We start from the raw sequence: 27,795 nt of genomic DNA on the forward strand, positions 1-27,795 counted from the left end.
CTAGGGAGGGTATTGTGTATAGGCTCTGCTGGGCTAGGGAGACTATTGTGTGTAGGCTATGCTGGGCTAGGGAGGCTATTGTGTGTAGGCTATGCTGGGCTTAGGGAGACTATTGTGTGTAGGCTATGCTGGGCTTAGGGAGGCTATTGTGTGTAGGCTATGCTGGGTTTAGGGAGACTATTGTGTGTAGGCTATGCTGGGTTTAGGGAGGCTATTGTGTGTAGGCTATGCTGGGCTTAGGGAGACTATTGTGTGTAGGCTATGCTGGGCTAGGGAGACTATTGTGTGTAGGCTATGCTGGGCTTGGGAGACTATTGTGTGTAGGCTATGCTGGGCTAGGGAGACTAATGTGTGTAGGCTATAAAAAATGCAGAATATGAACGGACTGGATACTTTCAACTATATGATTCTGAATCTTCCGGCAGGTATATCTCTCTGGTCACCCCCAAAACCAATTCTTTCTTTGGCCGTCTCTCCTTCCAGTTCTCTGCTGCCAGTGACTGGAACGAACTGCAAAAATCTCTGAAACTGGAAACACTTATCTCCCTCACTAGCTTTAAACACCAACTGTCAGAGCATCTTACAGATTACTGCACCTGTACATAGCCCACCTATAATTTAGCCCAAACAACTACCTCTTTCCCAACTGTATTTAATTAATTTATTTATTTTGCTCCTTTGCACCCCATTATTTTTATGTCTACTTTGCACATTCTTCCATTGCAAAACTACCATTCCAGTGTTTTACTTGCCATATTGTATTTACTTTGCCACCATGGCCTTTTTTGCCTTTACCTCCCTTCTCACCTCATTTGCTCACATTGTATATAGACTTGTTTATACTGTATTATTGACTGTATGTTTGTTTTACTCCATGTGTAACTCTGTGTCGTTGTATCTGTCGAACTGCTTTACTTTATCTTGGCCAGGTCGCAATTGTAAATGAGAACTTGTTCTCAACTTGCCTACCTGGTTAAATAAAGGTGAAATAAATAAAATAAAATAAAAAATCTGATTTTATCCACAACTGATATTAACTAACAAGGTGTGTATTATTGTTCTTATTGGTTATGAATGAAAAAACATATATGTAATTAGCCTATATTGTTAATGTATTATATGTAATAACCTAATAGTAGACGTTGAAGGCTAAGGAACAAGAAATAGTGGTTGGAGTTGGCAAGAGTTTTTACTTTCCACTTCGGTGTTAATGTTGTTTTTGAACATCTATTTTACATTTTCAAAAACCGCCACCATCGATATACGCATATGTGAATAGTAAAGCAAGTATTTTCAGGGCAACTGAGGTGTAGCGGGAGAGAGAGAGCGCGAGGGAGGGGGCGTGGGTCACCTTTTGTGGAAATACATCAACCAAGACTGCCACAAGCATCAGATTTCTGGTTGTGAGAGAGAGGGGGGATAGCGCTCGCTTTATTGAGAGAGACGGAGAGAGAGAGGGCAAGGGAGAAACAACTCTGGACGACTGAAGACTTGCTGCTGCCACAAATACATAAAGACAGAAACAGCCCAAGAAAAACAGCTAAATACATCTGTAAAAGTTACAGATTGAGCCATGGACGGGATGGTTGCATTTGGACGCGCTTCTCTCCTGTGCACCTTGCTGCTTTGCTTTTCATTGCAAGGTAAGACTCGGATTCCACGCGTCCCCGTCTGTTTTATATTAGAAAGTAAATGTTGTTTTCGCCCACTGCTGCTGGTTCCTCTTGGCTGGAGGCTATGAATCTCTTCATTGCCTGTACGGTTGTTTCTCCTTCAACTATCGCAGTGCGTTATATCATAGTAGGCTATGGACTGCGTATCACATTACGAAAGTGTTTTACATGCGTTAGTGGGTTATACAACTTTATTGTACCTTGTGCATATTTTGTTTCCTTTGGCAATGTGTTCTTGTCACCCGCTTTATGTGAAAGCAACCTGTTATTGAGTGCCAGTCGGAGCCAAAATAACAGGTGTAAATCGAGACTTTGAAAATCTCGGCAGTTGTGTCTGGAGAAATGCTGGACTTGTCAGTGAACTATTTTTTTAATTATTAGAGAAAAAATACTTACATGTAGGCCAACTCTTTGAGGCGCAGCACATTTTGAACAAAGTGACGGATCATGTTAAATTCGTGAGATGTTTTAGGGGTTAACCCAGACCGCACTTTTCCTTTGTAGTCGTGTGGGAACCCCTTGCTCTGCAGTAGAGTGCACTTCCGAGCGCACAACGGACTGCAGTAGCCTGTAGCTGAGCCCCGGCGGCCTGTCTCGGCCGGAATGACCGCTATGTATTTGATCTATGATCAATGAGCGAGCTGTTCAGAATGCGTTGGATGGGGTGTGATGTGCCTCGGACTATACTGAGTGTTATTAAATTGATTGATATGTGTGCCTTTATGAATTAAGGGTAGGCCTACTCACAACCTTACCGGTAGATAACACGAACCTTATGATTTATTTATAGTTTGCATTATCTGCCCCACATTTGAGCAACGTTTCATGCTTTCAAACGCTATCATTGAGTTTTTCCACTCCACTGTTCTCTTGTCTCGTATGGATAAAAAGGTTACTAGGCTACATACATGTTGAGTTCTATAAATAACGAGTGCGGTTCTGTAGGCTGTTTGGTCTTTTAGGGTGGGGTGTGTCCATTTGGCCAAGGCACTGCATCTCTCTCTTTCTCTCTCCCCCTCTCTCTATACTTATCTATTGCTCTCCCTCACCACTGCCTCTCACTCATCATCTTAACAAAACAAAAAACAAAAATATCTGCAACTTTCTGTCTTTCTCTTTTTTTCCTCCATCAAAATCCCCCTCTTTATCTCCCCAATCTGGATCTCTGCCTATCTGAGTTTAACTGGCTGGTGTTCAGCAACACCCCTCCCTCTCTCTACACCCATCCCTCCCTCTCTCTACACCCATCCCTCCCTCTCTCTACACCCATCCCTCCTTTTCTCTACACCCATCCCTCCCTCTCTCTACACCCATCCCTCCTTTTCTCTACACCCATCCCTCCTTTTCTCTACACCCATCCCTCCCTCTCTCTACACCCATCCCTCCCTCTCTCTACACCCATCCCTCCTTTTCTCTACACCCATCCCTCCCTCTCTCTACACCCATCCCTCCTTTTCTCTACACCCATCCCTCCTTTTCTCTACACCCATCCCTCCCTCTCTCTACACCCATCCCTCCCTCTCTCTACAACCATCCCTCCTTTTCTCTGCATCCCTCAGTCTCTCCCGCTCCATCCCTTTTTCCTCTAAACCTCTACCACACCGTTCTCAGATCTCCACTACCCCGTCCTCTCCACCCCCGTCCTCTCCACCCCCGTCCTCTCCACCCCCTGTCCTCTCCACTACCCCGTCCTCTCCACCCCCGTCCTCTCCCCCCGTCCTCTCCACCCCGTCCTCTCCACCCCGTCCTCTCCACCCCCGTCCTCTCCACCCCCGTCCTCTCCACTACCCCGTCCTCTCCACCCCCGTCCTCTCCACTACCCCGTCCTCTCCACTACCCCGTCCTCTCCACCCCCGTCCTCTCCACTACCCCGTCCTCTCCACTACCCCGTCCTCTCCACCCCCGTCCTCTCCACTACCCCGTCCTCTCCACTACCCCGTCCTCTCCACCCCCGTCCTCTCCACTACCCCGTCCTCTCCACTACCCCGTCCTCTCCACCCCCGTCCTCTCCACTACCCCGTCCTCTCCACCCCCGTCCTCTCCACTACCCCGTCCTCTCCACCCCCGTCCTCTCCACTACCCCGTCCTCTCCACCCCCGTCCTCTCCACTACCCCGTCCTCTCCACTACCCCGTCCTCTCCACCCCCGTCCTCTCCACCCCCCGTCCTCTCCACTACCCCGTCCTCTCCACTACCCCGTCCTCTCCACCCCGTCCTCTCCACCCCCGTCCTCTCCACTACCCCGTCCTCTCCACTACCCCGTCCTCTCCACCCCCGTCCTCTCCACTACCCCGTCCTCTCTCCACTACCCCGTCCTCTCCACTACCCCGTCCTCTCCACTACCCCGTCCTCTCCACTACCCCGTCCTCTCCACCCCCGTCCTCTCCACTACCCCGTCCTCTCCAGCCCCGTCCTCTCCACTACCCCGTCCTCTCCACCCCCGTCCTCTCCACTACCCCGTCCTCTCCAGCCCCGTCCTCTCCAGCCCCATCCTCTCCACCCCCATCCTCTCCACCCCTGTCCTCTCCACTACCCCGTCCTCTCCACTACCCCGTCCTCTCCACTACCCCATCCTCTCCACTACCCCGTCCTCTCTACTACCCCGTCCTCTCCACTACACCGTCCTCTCCACTACCCCGTCCTCTCCACCCCCCGTCCTCTCCACCCCCCGTCCTCTCCACCCCCGTCCTCTCCACTCCCCGTCCTCTCCACCCCCGTCCTCTCCACTACCCCGTCCTCTACACCCTCCGTCCTCTCCACCCCCGTCCTCTCCACCCCCCGTCCTCTCCACCCCCGTCCTCTCCACTCCCCGTCCTCTCCACCCCCCGTCCTCTCCACTACCCCGTCCTCTCCACCCCCGTCCTCTCCACCCCCGTCCTCTCCACTACCCCGTCCTCTCCACTACCCTGTCCTCTCCACTACCCCGTCCTCTCCACCCCCTGTCCTCTCCACTACCCCGTCCTCTCCACTCCCCGTCCTCTCCACCCCCGTCCTCTCCACCCCGTCCTCTCTACTACCCCGTCCTCTCCACTACACCGTCCTCTCCACTACCCCGTCCTCTACACCCCCCGTCCTCTCCACCCCCATCCTCTCCACCCCCCGTCCTCTCCACCCCTCCCCCGTCCTCTCAACCCCCCAGTCCTCTTCAACCCCCCGTCCTCTCCACCCCCGTCCTCTCCACTACCCCGTCCTCTCCACCCCCGTCCTCTCCACCCCCCGTCCTCTCCACCCCCGTCCTCTCAACCCCCGTCCTCTTCAACCCCCCCGTCCTCTCCACTACCCCGTCCTCTCCACTACCCCGTCCTCTCCACTACCCCGTCCTCTCCACCCCCATCCTCTCCACTACCCCGTCCTCTCCACTACCCCGTCCTCTCCACTACCCCGTCCTCTTCAACCCCCCGTCCTCTCCACTACCCCGTCCTCTCCACTACCCCGTCCTCTCTACTACCCCGTCCTCTCCACTACCCCGTCCTCTTCAACCCCCCGTCCTCTACACCCCCGTCCTCTTCAACCCCCCCGTCCTCTCCACCCCCGTCCTCTCAACCCCCGTCCTCTCCACCCCCATCCTCTCCACTACCCCGTCCTCTCAACCCCCCCGTCCTCTCCACCCCCGTCCTCTCCACCCCTGCTCCTCCTCCCTCCATCCACTCTTCACCTGGTCTTTGAGACAGTTGTTCTCCGGGCTGTGTGACTGTGTGTATATGAGCCCAGTCCTTCATGATGCCACTGTGTAGACTGTGTGTCTGAGACTAAACAGGTGTCTGTACTAAAAGCCAAAGCCAGCTATTGGAAGGCCTGGTACCTCACGTAGGAGGCTGGATACAACAGTGGGTGGTCCCTTGATTGTAGCTAAGTGAGCTCCTGTTCTTAGCTCTTCCAGTCCCCACCCCTGGCCCTTTAGTCTGTACATAGGACAGTATGAAACACTAGCCCCCGCCTCCACAGCAACCAGTCCAGGTCCAAGACACGCCTGCACCACTCCCCTAAACTTTAGTGCAGTACGCCTCTCTCTCACTGTAAAAGGGGACAAGAATGCTCCCTCTCCTATCTTCCCTTAATCTCAACCCGACCCCTCCTCCCTCCGGCTCGTTTGTCTAATAATAGCATGTTTCTCTGTTGGCAGACTGTCTCACACACACACACACACACACACACACACACACACACACACACACACACACACACACACACACACACACACACACACACACACACACACACACACACACACACACACACACACACACACACACACACACACACACACACACTACAAAACTATTCCACGGTGCACCAAAAAGGACCACAAGACACAACACCCCACACAGTGTGTGTGACACAAATATGCGGTGATGACATCAAGACCGTCCCAGTGTGCTTTGCATGCCTCTACTGACGGCAATGCAATTGACCTGTGACCGGTTGAACCATACAGGTTGGAAATGTCTCCCTCGACATACCATACAATGTCACCCAGTTAGAATCATCAACAGCCAAACTTCTAGAACAGCGTCATGCCAGACAGGGATCAGAAAGATTAGTCAGATTGAGGATTATTTCTGATTAGGAAAGTTACTTTTTAACTAGTAAATGACTGTATCACACCTGTTATTTGCTCTGAGGCACTTGATGTGTTGGAAGTTCCAAAAGCTTGTCGTCGGGGGAAAACACGTGTAGTACAGCAGTTGTCACGGCTGTCGTAAGAACGGGACCAAGGCGCAGTGGATGTTGAGTTCCAACATATTTCATTCAAAGAGAAACTGAAACAAAAACAAAATTAATCAATAAACGAACAACTAAACGTGACTACGTGATGCACAAACGCGAAACAATATCCCACAAAGACAGGTGGGAAAAATAGCTACTTAAATATGATCCCCAAATAGAGACAACGATTACCGGCTGTCTCTAATTGGGAATCATACAAAACACCAAGATAGACAATATAAACTAGAACACAACATAGAAATGATAAACTAGAATAGCCCCTAGTCACGCCCTGACCTACTACACCATAGAGAAAGAAGGGCCCTCTATGGTCAGGGTCGTGACAGCAGTTGTCTATTGTAATTTGTTGCGTGGTTTTAGATCAATGTTGGTGGGTTTTGTTGGTAGAAAGGTGCTTTTGCTACTTTCATATCCTAAAAGTGTTCGCTGGCTGTACTGTCTCAGCCTTGCTCTCTTGTGGTGAGAGGGGGTGGGGTTGGGTGAGGAAGGGTGAGGGGGGATGGGGTTGGGTGAGAAAGGGTGAGGGGGCTCACTGAGAAGGGTGAGGTCGAGTTAGGAAGGGTGAGAGGGGTCACTGAGAAGGGTGGGGTCAGGTGAGGAAGGGTGAGGTGGGGGGTGGGTCACTGAGGAGGGTGGCAGAGAGAATCGCGGAGACAGGCTGTCAGCTGAGTTCAAGGTGCTGTCGGAAACTCTGAGCTTCCACCCTTTGTCTATCAACTCCTTAATTCCCCCAGTCATTTCCTTGCTTTAATTTCTACTTGTCCCGTCAGCATCAAACCACCCCCCACTGCCATGTGTAATTATTATGGTATTAGGGCAGAGAAATTAAAAGCCTGCCATTTAGTGGAGATAAAAGCCAGTGAGCTTCTTCAAGCTCTTTTTAAGGGGGTCAGAGGTGCTGATGGTATTCTAAGTTAGCACACACACACACACACACACACACACACACACACACACACACACACACACACACACACACACACACACACACACACACACACACACACACACACACACACACACACACACACACACACACACACACACACACACACACACACACACACGCACGATCCATATAGATTCCTCTTATTGTGCAACAGCTCTAAACAATGATAACTAACACCACTCTGAGTGACAGGTCGATAAGGGCTGTTTTGAGGGAGCGAGCTGGTGTTTGCCCCCTTTGTCGTTTAACCTGGGGGTGTACAGATAGATGTAGGATCTTAATTTGATCACTCTTTTGTTGCTGAGAATTTTCTGGAGGAATGTAAACTTGTAGTGTATTTGAGTTTTAAAAAGGCTTCTAAAGTGTGTAATTTATACTCTGAAATGTCAGACTTAATTTGCCCTAACAAAAATGTATCAACCCCTACAAAAATGTCCATTAATTATAATTCACTTAAGAATTCCCATTTCCAGGATTGTTTTCCTGCTGTAGCAAACTGGCTCAAATTAAGGTCCTACCTTTGTAGGTGCAGGAGCACTGGGACTGCTATTAGTTTGGGTGATTCATGCTTCTCTACTGGGTTTGGGTTAGAGGGGAGATAGATGGAGACGGAGCTGAACTCTGAACTCTCATATAGTAATGAGTGGTATTCCTATGGACAGGTTGGAGCTCGTCCTGAGTGTCTGTGCATTCAAGCATTGTTTCTCTGGCAGAGAGGTGCTGCCTCTTCACAACACAATGGTGCTAATCCAAAAACACACAACACTTTACATTATTGGGCCCCATTCACCACCAAGACACCGTACTACAACGGTTGAGCTGCGGTCCATTCATACATCCACCTCATTTCAGTGGTTTGGCAGCTTTCCTTTCATGTGATATATGCCACTGTAGTGGTTACTCTCTGCTGGGTTCATGTAGACCACATTGGAACAATGAAGCTTTCTGCATAAATCCTCATGATAGTGGATGAGCGTTACTGTGGACGGGGTTTAAGTCGTCCTAACCTTTTCAAATCCAAACTAGTGCTCTTTCTTATCTCTCTGTGGTTTGTTCTCTGTGAAACCCCATGGTGGGAGAAATTCTAACAGCCCAGTTGGTGAATTGGCAGCAGGCAGGCAGGCAACGGTGGGCATCTGGTTATGAAATGACAGGTTTCACGTGGTTGATCCTAGTTTGAAGTCAGTTAGCGGAGGATGTGGTTCACAGAAACACTCCTCAGAGCTTTTCATCCTAATATCATCAAAGGTCTTCAAAAAGAGCAGCTAGAGCCATGATTAGAATGCTGGGATGCGGACACACACACACACACACACACACACACACACACACACACACACACACACACACACACACACACACACACACACACACACACACACACACACACACACACACACACACACACACACACACACACACACACACACACACACACACACACACACACACACACACACACACATCCATAAACACATGCTTTAATAGTTTGGATTAACTTGGTCACTGTTCTAACTTCTCTCTTACCCTCTTATCTCCTGTCTGTCTCTCTCCCTCTGTCTCCATCCTCCCTTCTTCTCCTCCCTCGCTCTAGACCTTTGTTGTTTTGGGTAATGGTGGCTCACTGGAGGGAGTCGTTGATGTGTATTGATGTTTGTGGTGATTTACTGTGTTATGTTTGGAGCTACTGCTTTTGTGCACAGCCCAGAGAGGATACTGGGAGGAAGGTCCTGCTGTGATGTGTGCGTTGGATAGGGTGCTGGCCTGGGATGTTTTAAATCCAACCTGGGAGATGTTTGACCCCAGCTTTAGGACTTATTTTTTCATTAAGACACACCCCTTCCCTCTCTGTTTCCTCCGCAAACATCCCAGTGTTTATTCACCTCTTTCTCTCTCTTTCTCTCTTTCTCTCTTTCTCTCTTTCTCTCTTTCTCTCTTTCTCTCTTTCTCTCTTTCTCTCTTTCTCTCTTTCTCTCTTTCTCTCTTTCTCTCTTTCATTCATTCATTCATTCTTTCTTTCTTTCTTTCTTTCTTTCTTTCTTTCTTTCTTTCTTTCTTTCTTTCTTTCTTTCTTTCTTTCTTTCTTTCTTTCTTTTATTCTCTCTCTCTGCCCTCTTTCTGTTCTATTCCATCCAACACAACAGTCTTAAACAGTAAACACACTACAGGGTTCAAAGAGGAGAGGGACAGAGAGAGATTGGGGAGGGAGGGAGAGAGGTTAGAGAGACATAGAGAGATTGGGGAGGGAGAGAGGTTAGAGGGACAGAGAGAAATTGGGGAGGGAGGGAGAGAGGTTAGAGGGACAGAGAGAGATACGGAGAGAGGAAGCTGACTACTAGTGCCTTTGATTTCTCCATGGTTGCTGCTTCAAGGCTATCTTGTCATTAGTGGCTTCATGGGGTTTTAAGGGGAGGAAGGAAACAGAGAGGATGAGAGAGAGAGAATGAGATCAAGGGATGGGACGAGGGGTGATTACAGCTGACTATTGTGCTACTGCAGTTCCCGATTGTTTTGTTGTCTCAAGGGAGGGAGATGATAAAGATGATGATCGTGAAGAGAGGTGGCCGGGAGGTCGTAGGTCATTTCAAGTGCAGCCTTGAAAGGAGAAGGAATGGGGGTTGGGGGGCTGTATTGCAAGGAACATTTAAAATTCAAAAGTTATTTGGGAAGATAAGGTTAAGTGCTGCCGATGCATTGATTGGCAGTGCAGTAGAAAAATGCTGCGACAAAGAGCTTTCATTCAGGATCTATGGGGCTTTTTAGGCATTCAGCACACACATAGAGGAGGGTTTGGCTATTAGAGCTACATATAAATATGTGTCAGGAGAGAGAGGAAGGATCATGGCCTACATATTCCATCTATTGCACGCTACAACATGGCAACCCCCACTCGTGTTTCTTGGTCAGCAGTTGTTCCTGGTTTGTCCAGACTGAAAGAGGGAGAAGCACACACACACACACACACACACACACACACACACACACACACACACACACACACACACACACACACACACACACACACACACACACACACACACACACACACACACACACACACACACACACACACACACACACACACACACACACACACACGTGCGAAAAGTCAGAATGAGGAATACCAATTAGGAAGTCTGTGGAAAACCCCATGATCTGCTGGATCAGTTTACCGGCAGAAAAGAAACCCTAACCCCTCTGGACGCCCCCCGTCTCCCCTGTCTGTCTGCCTGTTCTGAGCTGGGTCTTGGGTCTGTCTGCCTGTTCTGAGCTGGGTCTTGGGTCTGTCTGCCTGTTCTGAGCTGGGTCTTGGGTCTGTCTGCCTGTTCTGAGCTGGGTCTTGGGTCTGTCTGCCTGTTCTGAGCTGGGTCTTGGGTCTGTCTGCCTGTTCTGAGCTGGGTCTTGGGTCTGTCTGCCTGTTCTGAGCTGGGTCTTGGGTCTGTCTGCCTGTTCTGAGCTGGATCTTGGGTCTGTCTGCCTGTTCTGAGCTGGGTCTTGGGTCTGTCTGCCTGTTCTGAGCTGGGTCTTGGGTCTGTCTGCCTGTTCTGAGCTGGGTTTGGGTCTGTCTGCCTGTTCTGAGCTGGGTCTTGGGTCCTGTGGGAGCTTCTCAAGCTGTTGCTTCTCAGACGCCAACAGTTGCCTCAACAGCAGTTGTAGAACCCTTCTCAAACAGAACCCCTCCCCTCTCCCACCCTGTGTCCTTTCACACCATGCAGCATGCTACAGGCTGAGGACGGAACTAGAGGAAGGCTGCATAGACAGTTAGTGGACCTTGTGTGTTTCCCCCCTGACTAACGTGGTTGTGTCAGGACTCGCATTAGAGCTGTGTTTAGGAGTGGTCTTTACATGGTAGACTAAGGTTTAGGAGAGAGTGTGAGTGGATGTTGTGTGTTTGAACACACCTCTTGCTGAGTGAGTTGTTTGCCCCTCGTCAGTCAGTCAGTGGCAGCCCTGTTAAGCTTAAGGAGTGGTCAACAAATGGTTGTTGTGTAACAGGGGTTCTTTTCAATCTTATCGCCATCCCATGGAATGTGACAGAGAGTTCACCAAGCTAAAGAGCACTGTGTGTGTGTGTGTGTGTGTGTGTGTGTGTGTGTGTGTGTGTGTGTGTGTGTGTGTGTGTGTGTGTGTGTGTGTGTGTGTGTGTGTGTGTGTGTGTGTGTGTGTGTGTGTGTGTGTGTGTGTGATGCAGGGATTTACTACTGTTATTACTATTTTTTTTTCTTCCATCTCCAATCTCATTTACATTACATTTACATTTTAGTCATTTAGCAGACGCTCTTATCCAGAGCGACTTACAGTTCAATGTTGTCTCATTCTGTTAAAGGAGAACATATACATTCCTCTGTGTGAGACATTTCTCCTGCTTTATAATGTAGTTAATGGTTAGCTGACATGGTTAACCTCACTGTTTGACAAACCGTGCTATATAAATTATTCACGGAGAGGAGGAGCAGGAGGACAGGTCGCAGGAGGACAGGTGAAGCAGGAGGACAGGTGAAGCAGGAGGACAGGTGAAGCAGGAGGACAGGTGAAGCAGGAGGACAAGTGAAACAGGAGGACAGGTGGAGCAGGCGGACAGGTAAAACAGGAGGAGAGCTGGAGAGGTGGAATAGGAGGAGAGGTAGAGCAGGAGGACAGGTAAAACAGCAGGAGAGCTGGAGAGGTGGAATAGGAGGAGAGGTAGAGCAGGAGGACAGGTAAAACAGGAGGAGAGCTGGAGAGGTGGAATAGGAGGAGAGGTAGAGCAGGAGGACAGGTAAAACAGGAGGAGAGCTGGAGAGGTGGAATAGGAGGAGAGGTAGAGCAGGAGGACAGGTAAAACAGGAGGAGAGCTGGAGAGGTGGAAGTGAAGGTACAGTAGAGCAGGATCAGGTAAACAGGAGGAGAGCTGGAGAGGTGGAATGGAGGCACAGTAGAGCAGGAGGACAGGTAAAACAGGAGGAGAGCTATGTCCAGGTGGAACAGTGAAGGCAGAGCAGGAGGACAGGTAAAACAGGATCTAGCTGGAGAGGTGGTGAAGGTACAGGAGGACAGGTAAAACAGGAGGAAGCTGGAGAGGTGGAATAGGTGAAGGTAGAGCAGGAGGACAGGTAACATCAGGAGAGCAGAGAGGTGGTCCACTAGGAGTGAAGGTAGACAGTAGTGTAAATCAGGGAAGAGCTGGAGAGGTGGAATAGGAGTGAAGGTAGAGCAGGAGGACAGGTAAAACAGGAACAGAGCTGGAGAGGTGGAATAGGAGGAGAGGTTTCTTTTAACATCAGGGAACAATTGTGTCACTTCAGTGAAGGTACAGTAGTGTAACATCAAACTGTGTGAAGATCTTTTCATCCTAACAAAGACAGGGAACAGGGCGATGATTTTCAAAAGCTCATTTTGAAAAAAGCACAATCTTTGCACGAATGTACCTAACCATTAAACATCAATGCCTTTCTTAAAATCAATAAAAATACACAGAAGTATATATTTTTAAACCGACATATTTAGTGAAAATAAATTAATGTTAATGGGCAATATTAACAGGGAAATTGTGTCACTTCTGTCCGTTCATTGACAGAGTCAGTAGTGCAACAGTTTGGGCTGCCTGGATCGTTGTCCACAAATTTGCCAGAATTTTACATAATTAAGACATAACATTGAAGGTTGTGCAATGTAACAGCTATATTTAGACTTATGGATGCCACCCATTAGATAAAATACGGAACGGTTCCGTATCTCACTGAGAGAATAAACTTTTGTTTTTTCAAAGTGATAGTGTCCAGATTTCTGTATTTCTGTGTGTTATTATATTATAATTTAGTCTATGATTTGATATTTGATAGAGCAGTCTGACTGAGCGGTGGTAGGCAGCACAGGCTCGTCAGCATTCATTCAGACAGCACTTTCCTGCATTTGCCAGCAGCTCTTTGCTGTGCTTCAAGCATTGCGCTGTTTATGACTTATGACAAGCCTATCCACTACAGTGAAGGCTGGCAATAGTGAGTACCTCAGGGAACATCCAATAGTCAAAGGTGTATGAAATACAAATGGTATAGAGAGAAATAGTCCTATAATAACTACAACCTAAAACTTCTTACCTGGGAATATTGAAGACTCATGTTAAAAGGAACCACCAGCTTTCATATGTTCTCATGTTCTGAGCAAGGAACTGCAATGTTAGCTTTCTTACATGGCACATAGTGTAACATCAGGGAACAGATCTATGTCCACTACAGTGAAGGTACAGTAGTGTAACATCAGGGAACAGATATATGTCCACTACAGTGAAGGTACAGTAGTGTAACATCAGGGAACAGATCTATGTCCACTACAGTGAAGGTACAGTAGTGTAACATCAGGAAACAGATCTATGTCCACTACAGTGAAGGTACAGTAGTGTAACATCAGGGAACAGATCTATGTCCACTACAGTGAAGGTACAGTAGTGTAACATCAGGAAACAGATCTATGTCCACTACAGTGAAGGTACAGTAGTGTAACATCAGGGAACAGATCTATGTCCACTACAGTGAAGGTACAGTAGTGTAACATCAGGGAACAGATCTATGTCCACTACAGTGAAGTTACAGTAGTGTAACATCAGGAACAGATCTATGTCCACTACAGTGAAGGCACAGTAGTGTAACATCAGGGAACAGATCTATGTCCACTACAGTGAAGGTACAGTAGTGTAACATCAGGGAACAGATCTGTGTCCACTACAGTGAAGTTACAGTAGTGTAACATCAGGAAACAGATCTATGTCCACTACAGTGAAGGCACAGTAGTGTAACATCAGGGAACAGATCTATGTCCACTACAGTGAAGGTACAGTAGTGTAACATCAGGGAACAGATCTATGTCCACTACAGTGAAGGTACAGTAGTGTAACATCAGGGAACAGATCTATGTCCACTACAGTGAAGGTACAGTAGTGTAACATCAGGAAACAGATCTATGTCCACTACAGTGAAGGTACAGTAGTGTAACATCAGGGAACAGATTGTATGTCCACTACAGGGCCAGGCTCGTCAGGTGTCTGCCCGCAGGAAACCCACTGTCTTTGTTTGTTGGAGGTGTAGCTTACCTCCGCTCCTCTCCCAGGACGACCACAGCTCCATCGCCCCCTTCTCTCTTCACCATGGCCAATAAAGCCTGTGTGAACTTGACTTTAACAGAGACAGACAGTGGTGGGATAAAGTTACAGAGAAAACACAGTTAATATCCTCCTCAAGTCACAGCGTGTTCTCGACCTCTCGACCTCTCTACCTCTCTACCTCTCTACCTATCTCACCTCTCTACCTCTCTACCTCTCTCACCTCTCTACCTCTCTAACTCTCTACCTCTATCACCTCTCTACCTCTCTACCTCTCTACCTCTATCACCTCTCTACCTCTCTACCTCTCTACCTATCTCACCTCTCTACCTCTCTACCTCTCTACCTCTATCACCTCTCTACCTCTCTACCTCTCTACCTCTCTCACCTCTCTACCTCTCAACCTCTCTACCTCTCTACCTCTCTACCTCTCTCACCTATCTACCTCTCTCTAACTCTCTACCTCTCTACCTCTCTCACCTCTCTACCTCTCTCACCTATCTACCTCTCTACCTCTCTACCTCTACCTCTCTCACCTCTCTACCTCTCTCACCTATCTACCTCTCTCTACCTCTCTACCTCTCTACCTCTCTCACCTCTCTACCTCTCTACCTCTCTCTACCTCTCTACCTCTCTACCTCTCTCACCTCTCTACCTCTCACCTCTCTACCTCTCTACCTCTCTCACCTCTCTACCTCTCTACCTCTCTCACCTCTCTACCTCTCTACCTCTCTCACCTATCTACCTCTCTCTACCTCTCTACCTCTCTACCTCTCTCACCTCTCTCACCTCTCTCACCTCTCTACCTCTCTCACCTATCTACCTCTCTCTACCTCTCTACCTCTCTACCTCTCTACCTCTCTCACCTATCTACCTCTCTCTACCTCTCTACCTCTCTACCTCTCTCACCTCTCTCACCTCTCTCACCTCTCTACCTCTCTCACCTCTCTACCTCTCTACCTCTCTCACCTCTCTACCTCTCTACCTCTCTCACCTATCTACCTCTCTCTACCTCTCTACCTCTCTACCTCTCTCACCTCTCTCACCTCTCTCACCTATCTACCTCTCTCTACCTCTCTACCTCTCTACCTCTCTCACCTCTCTCACCTCTCTCACCTCTCTACCTCTCTCACCTCTCTACCTCTCTACCTCTCTCACCTCTCTACCTCTCTACCTCTCTCACCTCTCTACCTCTCTCACCTCTCTACCTCTCTACCTCTCTCACCTCTCTACCTCTCTACCTCTCTCACCTCTCCACCTCTCTACCTCTCTCACCGCTCTACCTCTCTACCTCTCTCACCTCTCTCACCTCTCCACCTCTCTCACCTCTCTACCTCTCTACCTCTCTCACCGCTCTACCTCTCTACCTCTCTCACCTCTCTACCTCTCTCACCTCTCTACCTCTCTACCTCTCTTCTCTCTCACCTCTCTACCTCTCTCACATCTCTACCTCTCTACCTCTCTCACATCTCTACCTCTCTACCTCTCTCACCTCTCTATCTCTCTCACCTCCTTAACCCCTTTCTCTGTCTTACATACAGTACATTCAGAAAGTATTCATACCCCTTGACCAATTACACATTTTGTTGTGTTACAGCCTGAATACCAAATTAATGAAAAATATTTTTTTTCTCATCCATCTACACACAATATTCCATAATGACAACGTGAAAACATGTTTTTAGAAATTTTTGCAAATTGATTGAAAATGAAATACAGAAATATCTCATTTACATAAGTATTCACACCCGTGAGTCAATACTTTGTCAAATCAAATCAAATAACATTTTATTGGTCACATACACATGGTTAGCAGATGTTAATGTGAGTGTAGCGAAATGCTTGTGCTTCTAATTTTGACAGTGCAGGAATATCTAACAAGTCATCTAACAATTCCCCAACTACCTAATACACACAAATCTAAAGGGGTGAATGAGAATATGTGCATATAAATATGTGGAGGAGCGATGGCAGAGCAGCATAGCCAAGATGGTATAAAATACACTATATACATATGAGATGAGTAATGTGACATGTGTAAACATTATTAAAGTGGCATTATTTAAAAAGTGGCATTGTTTAAAGTGACTAGTGATCCATTTATTAAAGTAGCCCGTGATTGGGTCTCAGAGAGGCTGCTGCCTACACTGAGACCCAATCACTGGCTACTGGTGTGAACAGGCAGTGGCTCGGGTGGTTGTTGTCCTTGATGATCTTTTTGGCCTTCCTGTGACATCTTCCAGTCTCCCAGTCCCTGCCACTGAAAAGCTTGGCCATAGCATGATGCTACCACCACCATGTTTCACGGGAGGTATAGTGTTAGACGGTGATGAGCTGGTTGTCTCATTAGACCACAGAATATATATTTTGCCTTACGCTCTCAGAGACAGGCGTGCTGTCATGTGCCTTTTTCTCAGGAGTGGCTTCTGTCTCACCACTCCCATAAAGCCCAGATTGGTAAAGTGCTGTAGAGACGGTTGTCCTTCTGGCAGGTTCTCCCATCTCAGCCAAGGAACTCTGTAGTTCTGTCAGAGTGGTCAATGGGTTTTCGGTCTCCTCCCTGACCAAGGTCCTTCTTGCCCAGTTGCTCAGTTTGGTTGGACAGCCTGCTCTCAGCAGAGTCTGGGTAGATCCATATTTTTCCCCATTTCCCAATGATTGGATACCACTGTGCTTTTGGAACCTTTCAACACTAGAAATTGTTTTATACCCTTGCCCAGATATATGCCTCATCACTATTCTCTCTTGGAGCTCTACGGACAGTTCCCTGGACTTCATGGTATAGTTTTTGCTCTGTCATGCACTGTCAACTGTGGGATCTTATACAGAAAGGTGCATTTCTAAATCATGTCCAAACCAAACTATTTTATTGGCAGTTTGGAGTGTCACAGGTGGACTCCAATCTAAAAACATGTTTTGACTTTGTATCAACAACAAAAATATATTTCATCCACTTTGAATTCATGTAACACAACAAAATCAGTAGGAAACGTCTTCCCATCTCTCTCTTATGAATGTCTGTCTTTCTCTCTCTTCTATCTGTCTTTCTCTCACCTATCTGTCTTTCTCTCTCTTCTGTCTTTCTCTCTCTTCTGTCTTTCTCTCTCTTCTATCTGTCTTTCTCTCTCTTCTATCTGTCTTTCTCTCTCTTCTATCTGTCTTTCTCTCACCTATCTGTCTTTCTCTCTCTTCTGTCTTTCTCTCTCTTCTGTCTTTCTCTCTCTTCTGTCTTTCTCTCTCTTCTATCTGTCTTTCTCTCTCTATCTGTCTTTCTCTCTCTGTCTTTCTCTCTCTTCTATCTTCTCTCTCTTCTACCTGTCTTTCTCTCTCTTCTACCTGTCTTTTTCTCTCTTCTACCTGTCTTTTTCTCTCTTCTATCTGTTTCTCTCTCTCTCTTCGATCTGTCTCTCTCTCTCTTCTATCTGTCTTTCTCTCTCTTCTATCTGTCTTTCTCTCTCTTCTATCTGTCTTTCTCTCTCTTCTATCTGTCTTTCTCTCTCTTCTATCTGTCTTTTTCTCTCTTCTACCTGTCTTTTTCTCTCTTCTATCTGTCTCTCTCTCTCTCTTCGATCTGTCTCTCTCTCTCTTCTATCTGTCTTTCTCTCTCTTCTATCTGTCTTTCTCTCTCTTCTATCTGTCTTTCTCTCTCTTCTATCTGTCTTTCTCTCTCTTCTATCTGTCTTTCTCTCTCTTCTACCTGTCTTTCTCTCTCTTCTACCTGCCTTTCTCTCTCTTCTATCTGTCTTTCTCTCTCTTCTACCTGTCTTTCTCTCTCTTCTATCTGTCTTTCTCTTCATTTACAGTTCACAGTTATCACTCTGTCTTACCTTCTCTACCCATTTACCTCTACCACACCCCTCTCTTTCTCTCTCTTTCACCACTCTACCCCTCTGTCCCTCTTACACTCTGTTACCCCTGTCTATCACACCCCTCTCTTTCTCTCTCTTTCACCACTCTACCCCTCTGCCCCTCTTACCCTCTGTTACCCCTGTCTATCACACCCCTCTCTTTCTCTCCCTTTCACCACTCTACCCCTCTGTCCCTCTTACCCTCTGTTACCCCTGTCTATCACACCCCTCTCTTTCTCTCTCTTTCACCACTCTACCCCTCTGTCCCTCTTACCCTCTGTTACCCCTGTCTATCACACTCCTCTCCTCCATCTTTCCTGTCCTCCTCTGTCCCTATCCATCTCTTCTCTATGCCAGAGACAGATCAGAGATGAGTGCCTGGACCGTCTGTTGCTAATCACCACCACAATAGGATCCACAGCAGGGTTACAGCGGGAGGTCTCAGATCGTGATTTCATTCCAAGTTTGATTGACATTCCCACTAATAAATAACAGTAATTAGGCCGGAAGGGTTTGAAGTGCTGGTGATTCCCACAGATAACACAGTTAACTGACATGTCATTTCTCAATAAGAGTTGGCAGAAAGTCTGAGCTTTCACTCTATGGCTTTCTCTCTCTCTCTCTCTCTCTCTCTCTCTCTCTCTCTCTCTCTCTCTCTCTCTCTCTCTCTCTCTCTCTCTCTCTCTCTCTCTCTCTCTCACTCTCTCACCCTCTCTCTCTCTCACTCTCTCTCTCTCTCTCTCTCTCTACCCCCTCTCTCACTCACTCACTCACTCACTCACTCACTCACTCTCTCACTGTCACTCACTCTCTCACTCACCCTCTCTCACTCTCTCTCACTCACTCTCTCTCTCTCTCTGTCTCTCTCTCTCTCTCTCTCTCTCTCTCTCTCTCTCTCTCTCTCTCTCTCTCTCTCTCTCTCTCTCTCTCTCTCTCTCTCTCTCTCTCTCTCTCTCTCTCTCTCTCTCTCTCTCTCTCTCTCTCTCTCTCTCTCTCTCTCTCTCTACCCCCTCTCTCACTCACTCACTCACTCACTCACTCACTCACTCACTCACTCACTCACTCACTCACTCACTCACTCACTCACTCACTCACTCACTCACTCACTCACTCACTCACTCACTCACTCACTCACTCACTCACTCACTCACTCACTGTCACTCTCTCACTGTCACTCTCTCTCACTCACTCTCTCTCTCTCTCTCTCTCTCTCTCTCTCTCTCTCTCTGTCTCACACTCTGTCTCTGTCTGTCTGTCTGTCTGTGTCTGTCTGTGTCTGTCTGTCTGTCTGTCTGTCTGTCTGTCTGTCTGTCTGTCTGTCTGTCTGTCTGTCTGTCTGTCTGTCTGTCTGTCTGTCTGTCTGTCTGTCTGTCTGTCTCTCTGTCTCTCTGTCTCTCTGTCTCTCTGTCTCTCTGTCATCTCACCCACAGAGGAAAGCCTTGGGCTTGTTGTTATTGTACAGATCTGTTTAAGCCCTAAGGGGTCTTCTTCAATGAACATGTCTGTGCCAGATTTGGCTCTTATTGTCTTTCTGAGTGAATGGTCTTCGAAGCACAGAACTGAATTGAAAACCTAGATTTCTCTTTTATTAGTTTATATTACTGTGATGCTACACAAGTAGAGTATCATATCATTTCATAGTTGATTTAATCTGATCCATCCCAGCACTAGGAAGAACTATCTTGCGTTGTCCAAAATCATATTTAATATTGAATCGATAGGATCCAATTTCGGTTACGACTCTGTAATGCTAAATTATTCAAAATGACTTGCCCATCTGATCTATGTGATGAGCGGTAATTCCACCAGTGAAGTTGGATTTAAGAGACTCCTAATTGATTCATGCCTGTTGTTATGAAGGACTAAAGTAATTGAAATGCCCCTTATGGGCGTCCATCTTGCTTTCTCCCTGGACGGTTGGATCACGGTGATAATGTTAAAGTTCATTAAGGGGGAATGGTATAGGAAAAGGACATGGAAGGTTTAGGGCCCAGATTGAGAGAGCGAGAACACCAGGTACCACTAAAACAGAATCCTATTATTTCCATAACCCTCCCTAAAGCCCCACCCGTAGCCCTGGTAATGAGACCGAATATGATTTTTCAAAACCGATACCGATTATTGGAGGACCAAAAAAGCCGATACCGATTAATCAGACGATTTTTAGTTATTTATTTGTAATATTGACAATTACAACAATACTGAATGAACACTTATTTTAACTTAATTTAATACATCACTAAAATCAATTTAGCCTCAAGTAAATAATGAAATATGTTCAATTTGGTTTAAATAATGCAAAAACAAAGCGTTGGAGAAGAAAGTAAAAGTGCAATATGTGCTATGTAAGAAAGCTAACGTTTCAGTTCCTTGTTCAGAACATGAGAACATATGAAAGCTGGTGGTTCCTTTTAACATGAATCTTCAATATTCCCAGGTAAGAAGTTTTAGGTTGTAGTTATTATAGGAATTATAAGACTATTTCCCTCTATACCATGTATATTTCATTAACCTTTGACTATTGGATGTTTTTATAGGCACTTTAGTATTGCCAGTGTAACAGTATAGCTTCCGTCCCTCTCCTCGCTCCTCCCTGGGCTTGAACCGGCATCACAACGACAACAGCCACCATCGAAGCAGCGTTACCCATGCAGAGCAAGGGGAACAACTACTAGAAGGCTCAGAGCGAGTGACGTTTGAAACGCTAATAGCGTGCGCTAACTAGCCAGCCATATGCACACATGACTGTAAGTCGCTTTGGATAAAAGCGTCTGCTAAATGGCATATATTATTATATTATTATTATTATTATTTCACTTCGGTCACACCAGCCTCATCTTGGGTGTTGATAGGCTTGAAGTCATAAACAGCGCAATGCTTGACGCACAACGAAGTGCTGCTGGCAAAATGCACAAAAGTGCTGTTTGAATGAATGCCTGCTTCTGCCTACCACCTCTCAGTCAGATACTTAGATACTTGTATGCTCAGTCAGATTATATGCAACGCAGGACATGCTAGATAATATCTAGTAATATCATCAACCATGTGTAGTTAACTAGTGATTATGATTGATTGTTTTTTATAAGATACATTTAATGCTAGCTAGCAACTTACCTTGGCTTACTGCATTTGCGTAACAGGCAGTCTCCTTGTGGAGTGCAACGAGAGAGAGGCAGGGCGTTATTGCGTTGGACTAGTTAACTGTAAAGTTGCAAGATTGGATCCCCCGAGCTGACAAGGTGATAATCTGTCGTTCTGCCCCTGAACGAGGCAGTTAACCCACTGTTCCTAGGCCGTCATTGAAAATAAGAATGTGTTCTTAAATGACTTGCCTAGTTAAATAAAGGTATAAAAAAATGGCACTCAAAAATACAGATTTCCGATTGTTATGAAAACTTGAAATCGGCCCTAATTAATCGGTCGACCTCGAATGCGGACCCTCCTCATCAGTCAGGCATCAGTGAGCGCGTGCAGGGGCAGTTGGGTTGTGTGTGTGTGTTAATGGGCGGTGTAGGTGCGTCCGTGCCTGCGCATACTGAACAGTGTGTCAGGGTTGTACTGGTTAATCAAAGGGCCAGAGAGGACACATGTTCATTAATAAGGCCTCTCACAAAGGAGGAAACGAGGAGGGAGGGAGAGAGAGACGGAGGGAGGGAGGCAGATCAGGCCGTTGTTGGTGCTACTGGTTCTCTCTACCACTGCACTGACTGATACAGCTGGCATAGCTGATGTGGGTGACTGTGTTACTGCAGTGAGTGACACTATGTGAGGGATACTCCTTGTTGTTTTATTGTGTACCTAATGGTGCCTGAGTGTCTGTCTGAGAGAGGTAGGAGTTTTCTATTCAATACTGTGTGTCTGAATTTAAAGTGTTTTCTGCCGAAGGGCAGTATACTGCAGCACTACCCCACATCTCTCCCCTTCCTCCCCTCACCCTCTCCCCACCTCTTTATCAACCTCTCTCCCTGTCTCCCTCTCCCCCTTTCCCCTCGCCCTCTCCCCACCTCTTTATCAACGTCTCTCCCCACCTCTTTATCAACCTCTCTCCCTGTCTCCCTCTCCCCCCCCCCCTCTCCTCACCTCTTTATCAACGTCTCCCCCCCCCCGCCCTCTCCCCACCTCTTTATCAATGTCTCCCCCCACCCCCTCCCTCTCCCCACCTCTTTATCAGCCTCTCTCCCTGTCTCCCTCTCCCCCCCCGCCCTCTCCTCACCTCTTTATCAACGTCTCTCCCCCCTCCCCCCACCCCCTCCCTCTCCCCACCTCTTTATCAGCCTCTCTCCCTGTCCCCCCCGCCCTCTCCCCACCTCTTTATCAATGTCTCCCCCTGTCTCCTCCCCCCACCCCCTCCCTCTCCCCACCTCTTTATCAGCATCTCTCCCTGTCTCCCTCTCTCCGCCCTCCCTCTCCGCACCTCTTTATCAGCCTCTCTCCCTGTCTCCCTCTCCCCCTCACCCTCTCCCCACCTCTTTATCAATCTCTCTCCCTGTCTCCCTCTCCCCCTTTCCCTCGCCCTCTCCCCACCTCTTTATCAACGCCCCCCCCCCCCCACCCCCTCCCTCTCCCCACCTCTTTATCAGCCTCTCTCCCTGTCTCCCTCTCCCCCCCCGCCCTCTCCTCACCTCTTTATCAACGTCCCCCCCCCTCCCCCCACCCCCTCCCTCTCCCCACCTCTTTATCAGCCTCTCTCCCTGTCTCCCTCTCCCCCCCGCCCTCTCCTCACCTCTTTATCAACGTCCCCCCCCCCCCACCCCCTCCCTCTCCCCACCTCTTTATCAGCCTCTCTCCCTGTCTCCCCCCCCGCCCTCTCCCCACCTCTTTATCAATGTCTCCCCCTGTCTCCTCCCCCCACCCCCTCCCTCTCCCCACCTCTTTATCAGCATCTCTCCCTGTCTCCCTCTCACCCACCCTCTCCCCACCTCTTTATCAGCCTCTCTCCCTGTCTCCCTCTCACCCACCCTCTCCCCACCTCTTTATCAGCATCTCTCCCTGTCTCCCTCTCCCCCGCCCTCTCCCCACCTCTTTATCAGCATCTCTCCCTGTCTCCCTCTCCCCCCCGCCCTCTCCCCACCTCTTTATCAGCCTCTCTCCCTGTCTCCCTCTCCCCACCTCTTTATCAACCTCTCTCCCTGTCTCCCTCTCCACCCCTCCCTCTCCCCAACTCTTTATCAACGTCTCTCCCTGTCTCCCTCTCCCCCCGCCCTCTCCCCACCTCTTTATCAACCTCTCTCCCTGTCTCCCTCTCCACCCCTCCCTCTCCCCAACTCTTTATCAACCTCTCTCCCTGTCTCCCTCTCCACCCCTCCCTCTCCCCAACTCTTTATCAACGTCTCTCCCTGTCTCCCCCCCCCCACCCCCTCCCTCTCCCCACCTCTTTATCAGCCTCTCTCCTGTCTCCCCCACCCCCTCCCTCTCCCCACCTCTTTATCAACCTCTCTCCCTGTCTCCTCCCCCCCTCTCTCAGTAGCTGTGGTTGTAGGAAGAGGAACAGAACTACATTGTTAAGACATTATTCAGGCTGTTGGAATGCAGGTATTAATGGAGGCTGATTAAACACACAGCGAGGAGAGGAGAGAACAGGGAAAGGAAGAGAGAGAGGGAAGGAAGGTATGGAAAGGAGGGTAAGTGTGGATTAAGGGGAGTGGTGTAGGGAGGTAGACTGAGGCACCGAAAAGGGAGAGACTCAAGAACAAAAGGAGTTGTTGATTTCTAACCAGGATGTGATGGGGCGTGTGTGCGTGTGTGCGTGTGTGTGTGTGTGTGTGTGTGTGTGTGTGTGTGTGTGTGTGTGTGTGTGTGTGTGTGTGTGTGTGTGTGTGTGTGTGTGTGTGTGTGTGTGTGTGTGTGTGTGTGTGTGTGTGTGTGTGTGTATGGGAGGTGGAGGTACTGTGGACCCTCAGTGTGTGTGTGTGGGAGGTGGAGGTACTGTGGACCCTCAGTGCGTGTGTGTGGGAGGTGTAGGTACTGTGGACCCTCAGTGTGTGTGTGTGTGGGAGGTGTAGGTACTGTGGAACCTCAGTGTGTGTGTGGGGGGGGGGGGTATTTGTCACTATCAACCAGTGGCCTGGGGAGCATGTGAACATGACTTTAGTTCAACCTGGTCTGGAATCTGGATTTAATGGGGGTTATAAATAGGAGGCTGTGTGTGTGTGATTTTGTGTGTGCTGGGAGGTCGATTGTTTGTGTGAGTGTGTGTGTGCTGGGGGGTCGGGTGTGTGTGTGAGTTTGTGTGTGTGTGCTGGTGGGTCTGGTGTGAGTGTGTGTGTGTGCTGGGGTGTCGGGTGTGTGTGTGAGTTTGTGTGTGTGTGCTGGGGGGTCGGGTGTGTGTGAGTTTGTGTGTGCTGGGGTGTCGGGTGTGAGTGTGAGTTTGTGTGTGCTGGGGTGTCTGGTGTGAGTTTGTGTGTGCTGGGGGGTCGGGTGTGTGTGTGAGTTTGTGTATGCTGGGGTGTTCGGGTGTGTGTGTGAGTTTGTGTGTGCTGGGGGGGTCGGGTTTGTGTGTGAGTTTGTGTGTGCTGGAGGGTCGGGTGTGTGTGTGAGTTTTTGTGAGCTGGAGGGTCGGGTGTGTGTGTGAGTTTGTGTGTGCTGGGGTGTCGGGTGTGTGTGTGAGTTTGTGTGTGCTGGGGTGTCGGGTGTGTGTGTGAGTTTGTGTGTGCTGGGGGGTCGGGTATGTGTGTGAGTTTGTGTGTGCTTTGGGGTCGGGTGTGTGTGTGAGTGTGTGTGTGCTGGGTGGTCAGTGTGTGTGTGAGTGTGTGTGTGCTGGGGGTCGGTCAGGTATGTGTGTGAGTTTGTGTGTGCTTGAGGGTCAGGTGTGTGTGTGAGTGTGTGTGTGCTGGGGTGTCGGGTGTGTGTGTGAGTTTGTGTGTGCTGGGGTGTCGGGTGTGTGTGTGTGGGTTTGTGTGTGCTGGGGTGTCGGGTGTGTGTGTGAGTTTGTGTGTGCTGGGGTGTTGGGTGTGAGTGTGTGTGTGCTGGGGTGTCAGGTGGGTCCCACAGTGATAGCAGGACCAGCTGGAGATGGGGCCTGAGGGGGGAATCAGTGTAAACCAACTGAAGACACAAGATGGTGCCTCCATGGATACAACTACAACTATCCCTCCATTCATCCCTCTCTCTCTCTCGCTCTCGCTCTCTCACTCACTTTCTCTCTCTTTCTCTCTCTTTCTCTCTCATTCTCTCTTTCTCTCTCTTTCTCTCATTCTCTCATTCTCTCTTTTCTCTCATTCTCTCTTTCTCTCTCATTATCTCCTTCTCTCTCCCCGCTCAAGAGACTCTGAACCATCTTCCACCCAACTGGCTATTCAGAAGATTTGACATTTTAGGTCAAAGTCAGTAATAATTGTAGATTTCAGATTGAATAAAACCTTGGTGATTCCATCTCTACATATATGTATCTATGTATCCATCCTTCTCCTTCTGTCTCTCCCTGTAGCTCTTCCTGATTTCTGACTCTATCCATCCTTCTCCTTCTGTCTCTCCCTGTAGCTCTTCCTGATTTCTGACTCTATCCATCCTTCTCCTTCTGTCTCTCCCTGTAGCTCTTCCTGATTTCTGACTCTATCCATCCTTCTCCTTCTGTCTCTCCCTGTAGCTCTTCCTGATTTCTGACTCTATCCATCCTTCTCCTTCTGTCTCTCCCTGTAGCTCTTCCTGATTTCTGACTCTATCCATCCTTCTCCTTCTGTCTCTCCCTGTAGCTCTTCCTGATTTCTGACTCTATCCATCCTTCTCCTTCTGTCTCTCCCTGTAGCTCTTCCTGATTTCTGACTCTATCCATCCTTCTCCTTCTGTCTCTCCCTGTAGCTCTTCCTGATTTCTGACTCTATCCATCCTTCTCCTTCTGTCTCTCCCTGTAGCTCTTCCTGATTTCTGACTCTATCCATCCTTCTCCTTCTGTCTCTCCCTGTAGCTCTTCCTGATTTCTGACTCTATCCATCCTTCTCCTTCTGTCTCTCCCTGTAGCTCTTCCTGATTTCTGACTCTATCCATCCTTCTCCTTCTGTCTCTCCCTGTAGCTCTTCCTGATTTCTGACTCTATCCATCCTTCTCCTTCTGTCTCTCCCTGTAGCTCTTCCTGATTTCTGACTCTATCCATCCTTCTCCTTCTGTCTCTCCCTGTAGCTCTTCCTGATTTCTGACTCTATCCATCCTTCTCCTTCTGTCTCTCCCTGTAGCTCTTCCTGATTTCTGACTCTATCCATCCTTCTCCTTCTGTCTCTCCCTGTAGCTCTTCCTGATTTCTGACTCTATCCATCCTTCTCCTTCTGTCTCTCCCTGTAGCTCTTCCTGATTTCTGACTCTATCCATCCTGTCATACTGTTGACCACATGAATCCTCTCCTCCACCCAGCTGGTGGTGTGATCCCTGTCAAAGTCAAACCCTGCTGCTTTTGGCAAGTAGAGGACATAGGTGGAGCCAGAAACTCCCCCCGCCCTCCCCTACCCCCCTTCGTTTCGTTCCCTCGGCCACCCCCACCCCCACTCCTTCCGTCTGGTATGCATGCCGCTTGGCGCTGGGTGAATACGGGGGCAGTTGGTCCAACGGTTCAGGAGAGCATCAAACCCATCCACTACATCGGCACGACAGGCCACACCAAGCCAGCCAAATACTGTGGGCCACAGCAACCGGTAGCCAACTAACTAACCAGTGGCATCAAGCAAATCCCCAACCCAAAGCTACTGTACATACAGAAAAGACAACAGGAGAGATGTCATATGAGTCCGTGTGTTTTCCACAGAAATGATCTCGGCCTCATGGCTACATGGCTGCAGCCAAAACGAACCACCTAACCCCACACGGCTCACTCTACCTGTGGCTACACATCCGTTCATCTCTCTGGTCCTGGCTCTCTTTCTCCCTCCTCCTTCCTCTACTCTCTCTTCATTCATCTCTCTTCTCCCATTCTCTATCTCCTTTTCTTTTTTTCTCTCGTTCCCTTTCTGGGTCGGACAGTGACTGCAGAAACAGTTGGGATAAAGGGAGGACAGGGTGAGGGTGGCAGGGAGAGTGAGGGCGACAGCTGGACAGATGAATGCTGTAGATCAGGTTACACACATTCAGTGACAAGACCGTCTGTTTCTCTCTCCCTCCCGTCGCTTTCCGTCTGTCTGTCTGTCTGTCTGTCTGTCTGTCTGTCTGTCTGTCTGTCTGTCTGTCTGTCTGTCTGTCTGTCTGTCTGTCTGTCTGTCTGTCTGTCTGTCTGTCTGTCTGTCTGTCTGTCTGTCTGTCTGTCTGTCTGTCTGTCTGTCTGTCTGTCTGTCTGTCTGTCTGTCTGTCTGTCTGTCTTTACTCATAGCTATTCCATCTCTACCTCTCTGGTATTCTCTCTCACACTCTCTGTCTTCCTTCTGGCTATACCTCTGTCTCTCTCTCTACCCCCTCTTAGCTCTCCTTCTGCCCTCTCTCACTGCTCTCTCTCTCTCTACCCCCTCTTAGCTCTCCTTCTGCCCTCTCTCACTGCTCTCTCTCTACCCCCTCTTAGCTCTCCTTCTGCCCTCTCTCACTGCTCTCTCTCTCTACCCCCTCTTAG

General features: G+C 48.5%; 1 protein-coding gene across 2 annotated transcripts in view; it reads left to right on the top strand.

The window, feature by feature from the left end:
• The first annotated feature begins 1,379 nt into the window (after window positions 1-1,379).
• LOC123998036 (basal cell adhesion molecule-like) overlaps window positions 1,380-27,795 on the top strand; it is a 157,950-nt gene continuing 131,534 nt past the window's right edge. For both annotated transcript variants that reach the window (XM_046302863.1, XM_046302864.1), the window contains exon 1: window positions 1,380-1,643. In XM_046302863.1, coding sequence (XP_046158819.1) covers window positions 1,574-1,643 — 70 coding nt within the window. In that variant the 5' untranslated portion in view covers window positions 1,380-1,573. The remainder of the gene's footprint in view (window positions 1,644-27,795) is intronic.

This window comes from Oncorhynchus gorbuscha, linkage group LG15, assembly GCF_021184085.1.
Source record: "Oncorhynchus gorbuscha isolate QuinsamMale2020 ecotype Even-year linkage group LG15, OgorEven_v1.0, whole genome shotgun sequence".
NCBI lineage: Eukaryota > Metazoa > Chordata > Actinopteri > Salmoniformes > Salmonidae > Oncorhynchus > Oncorhynchus gorbuscha.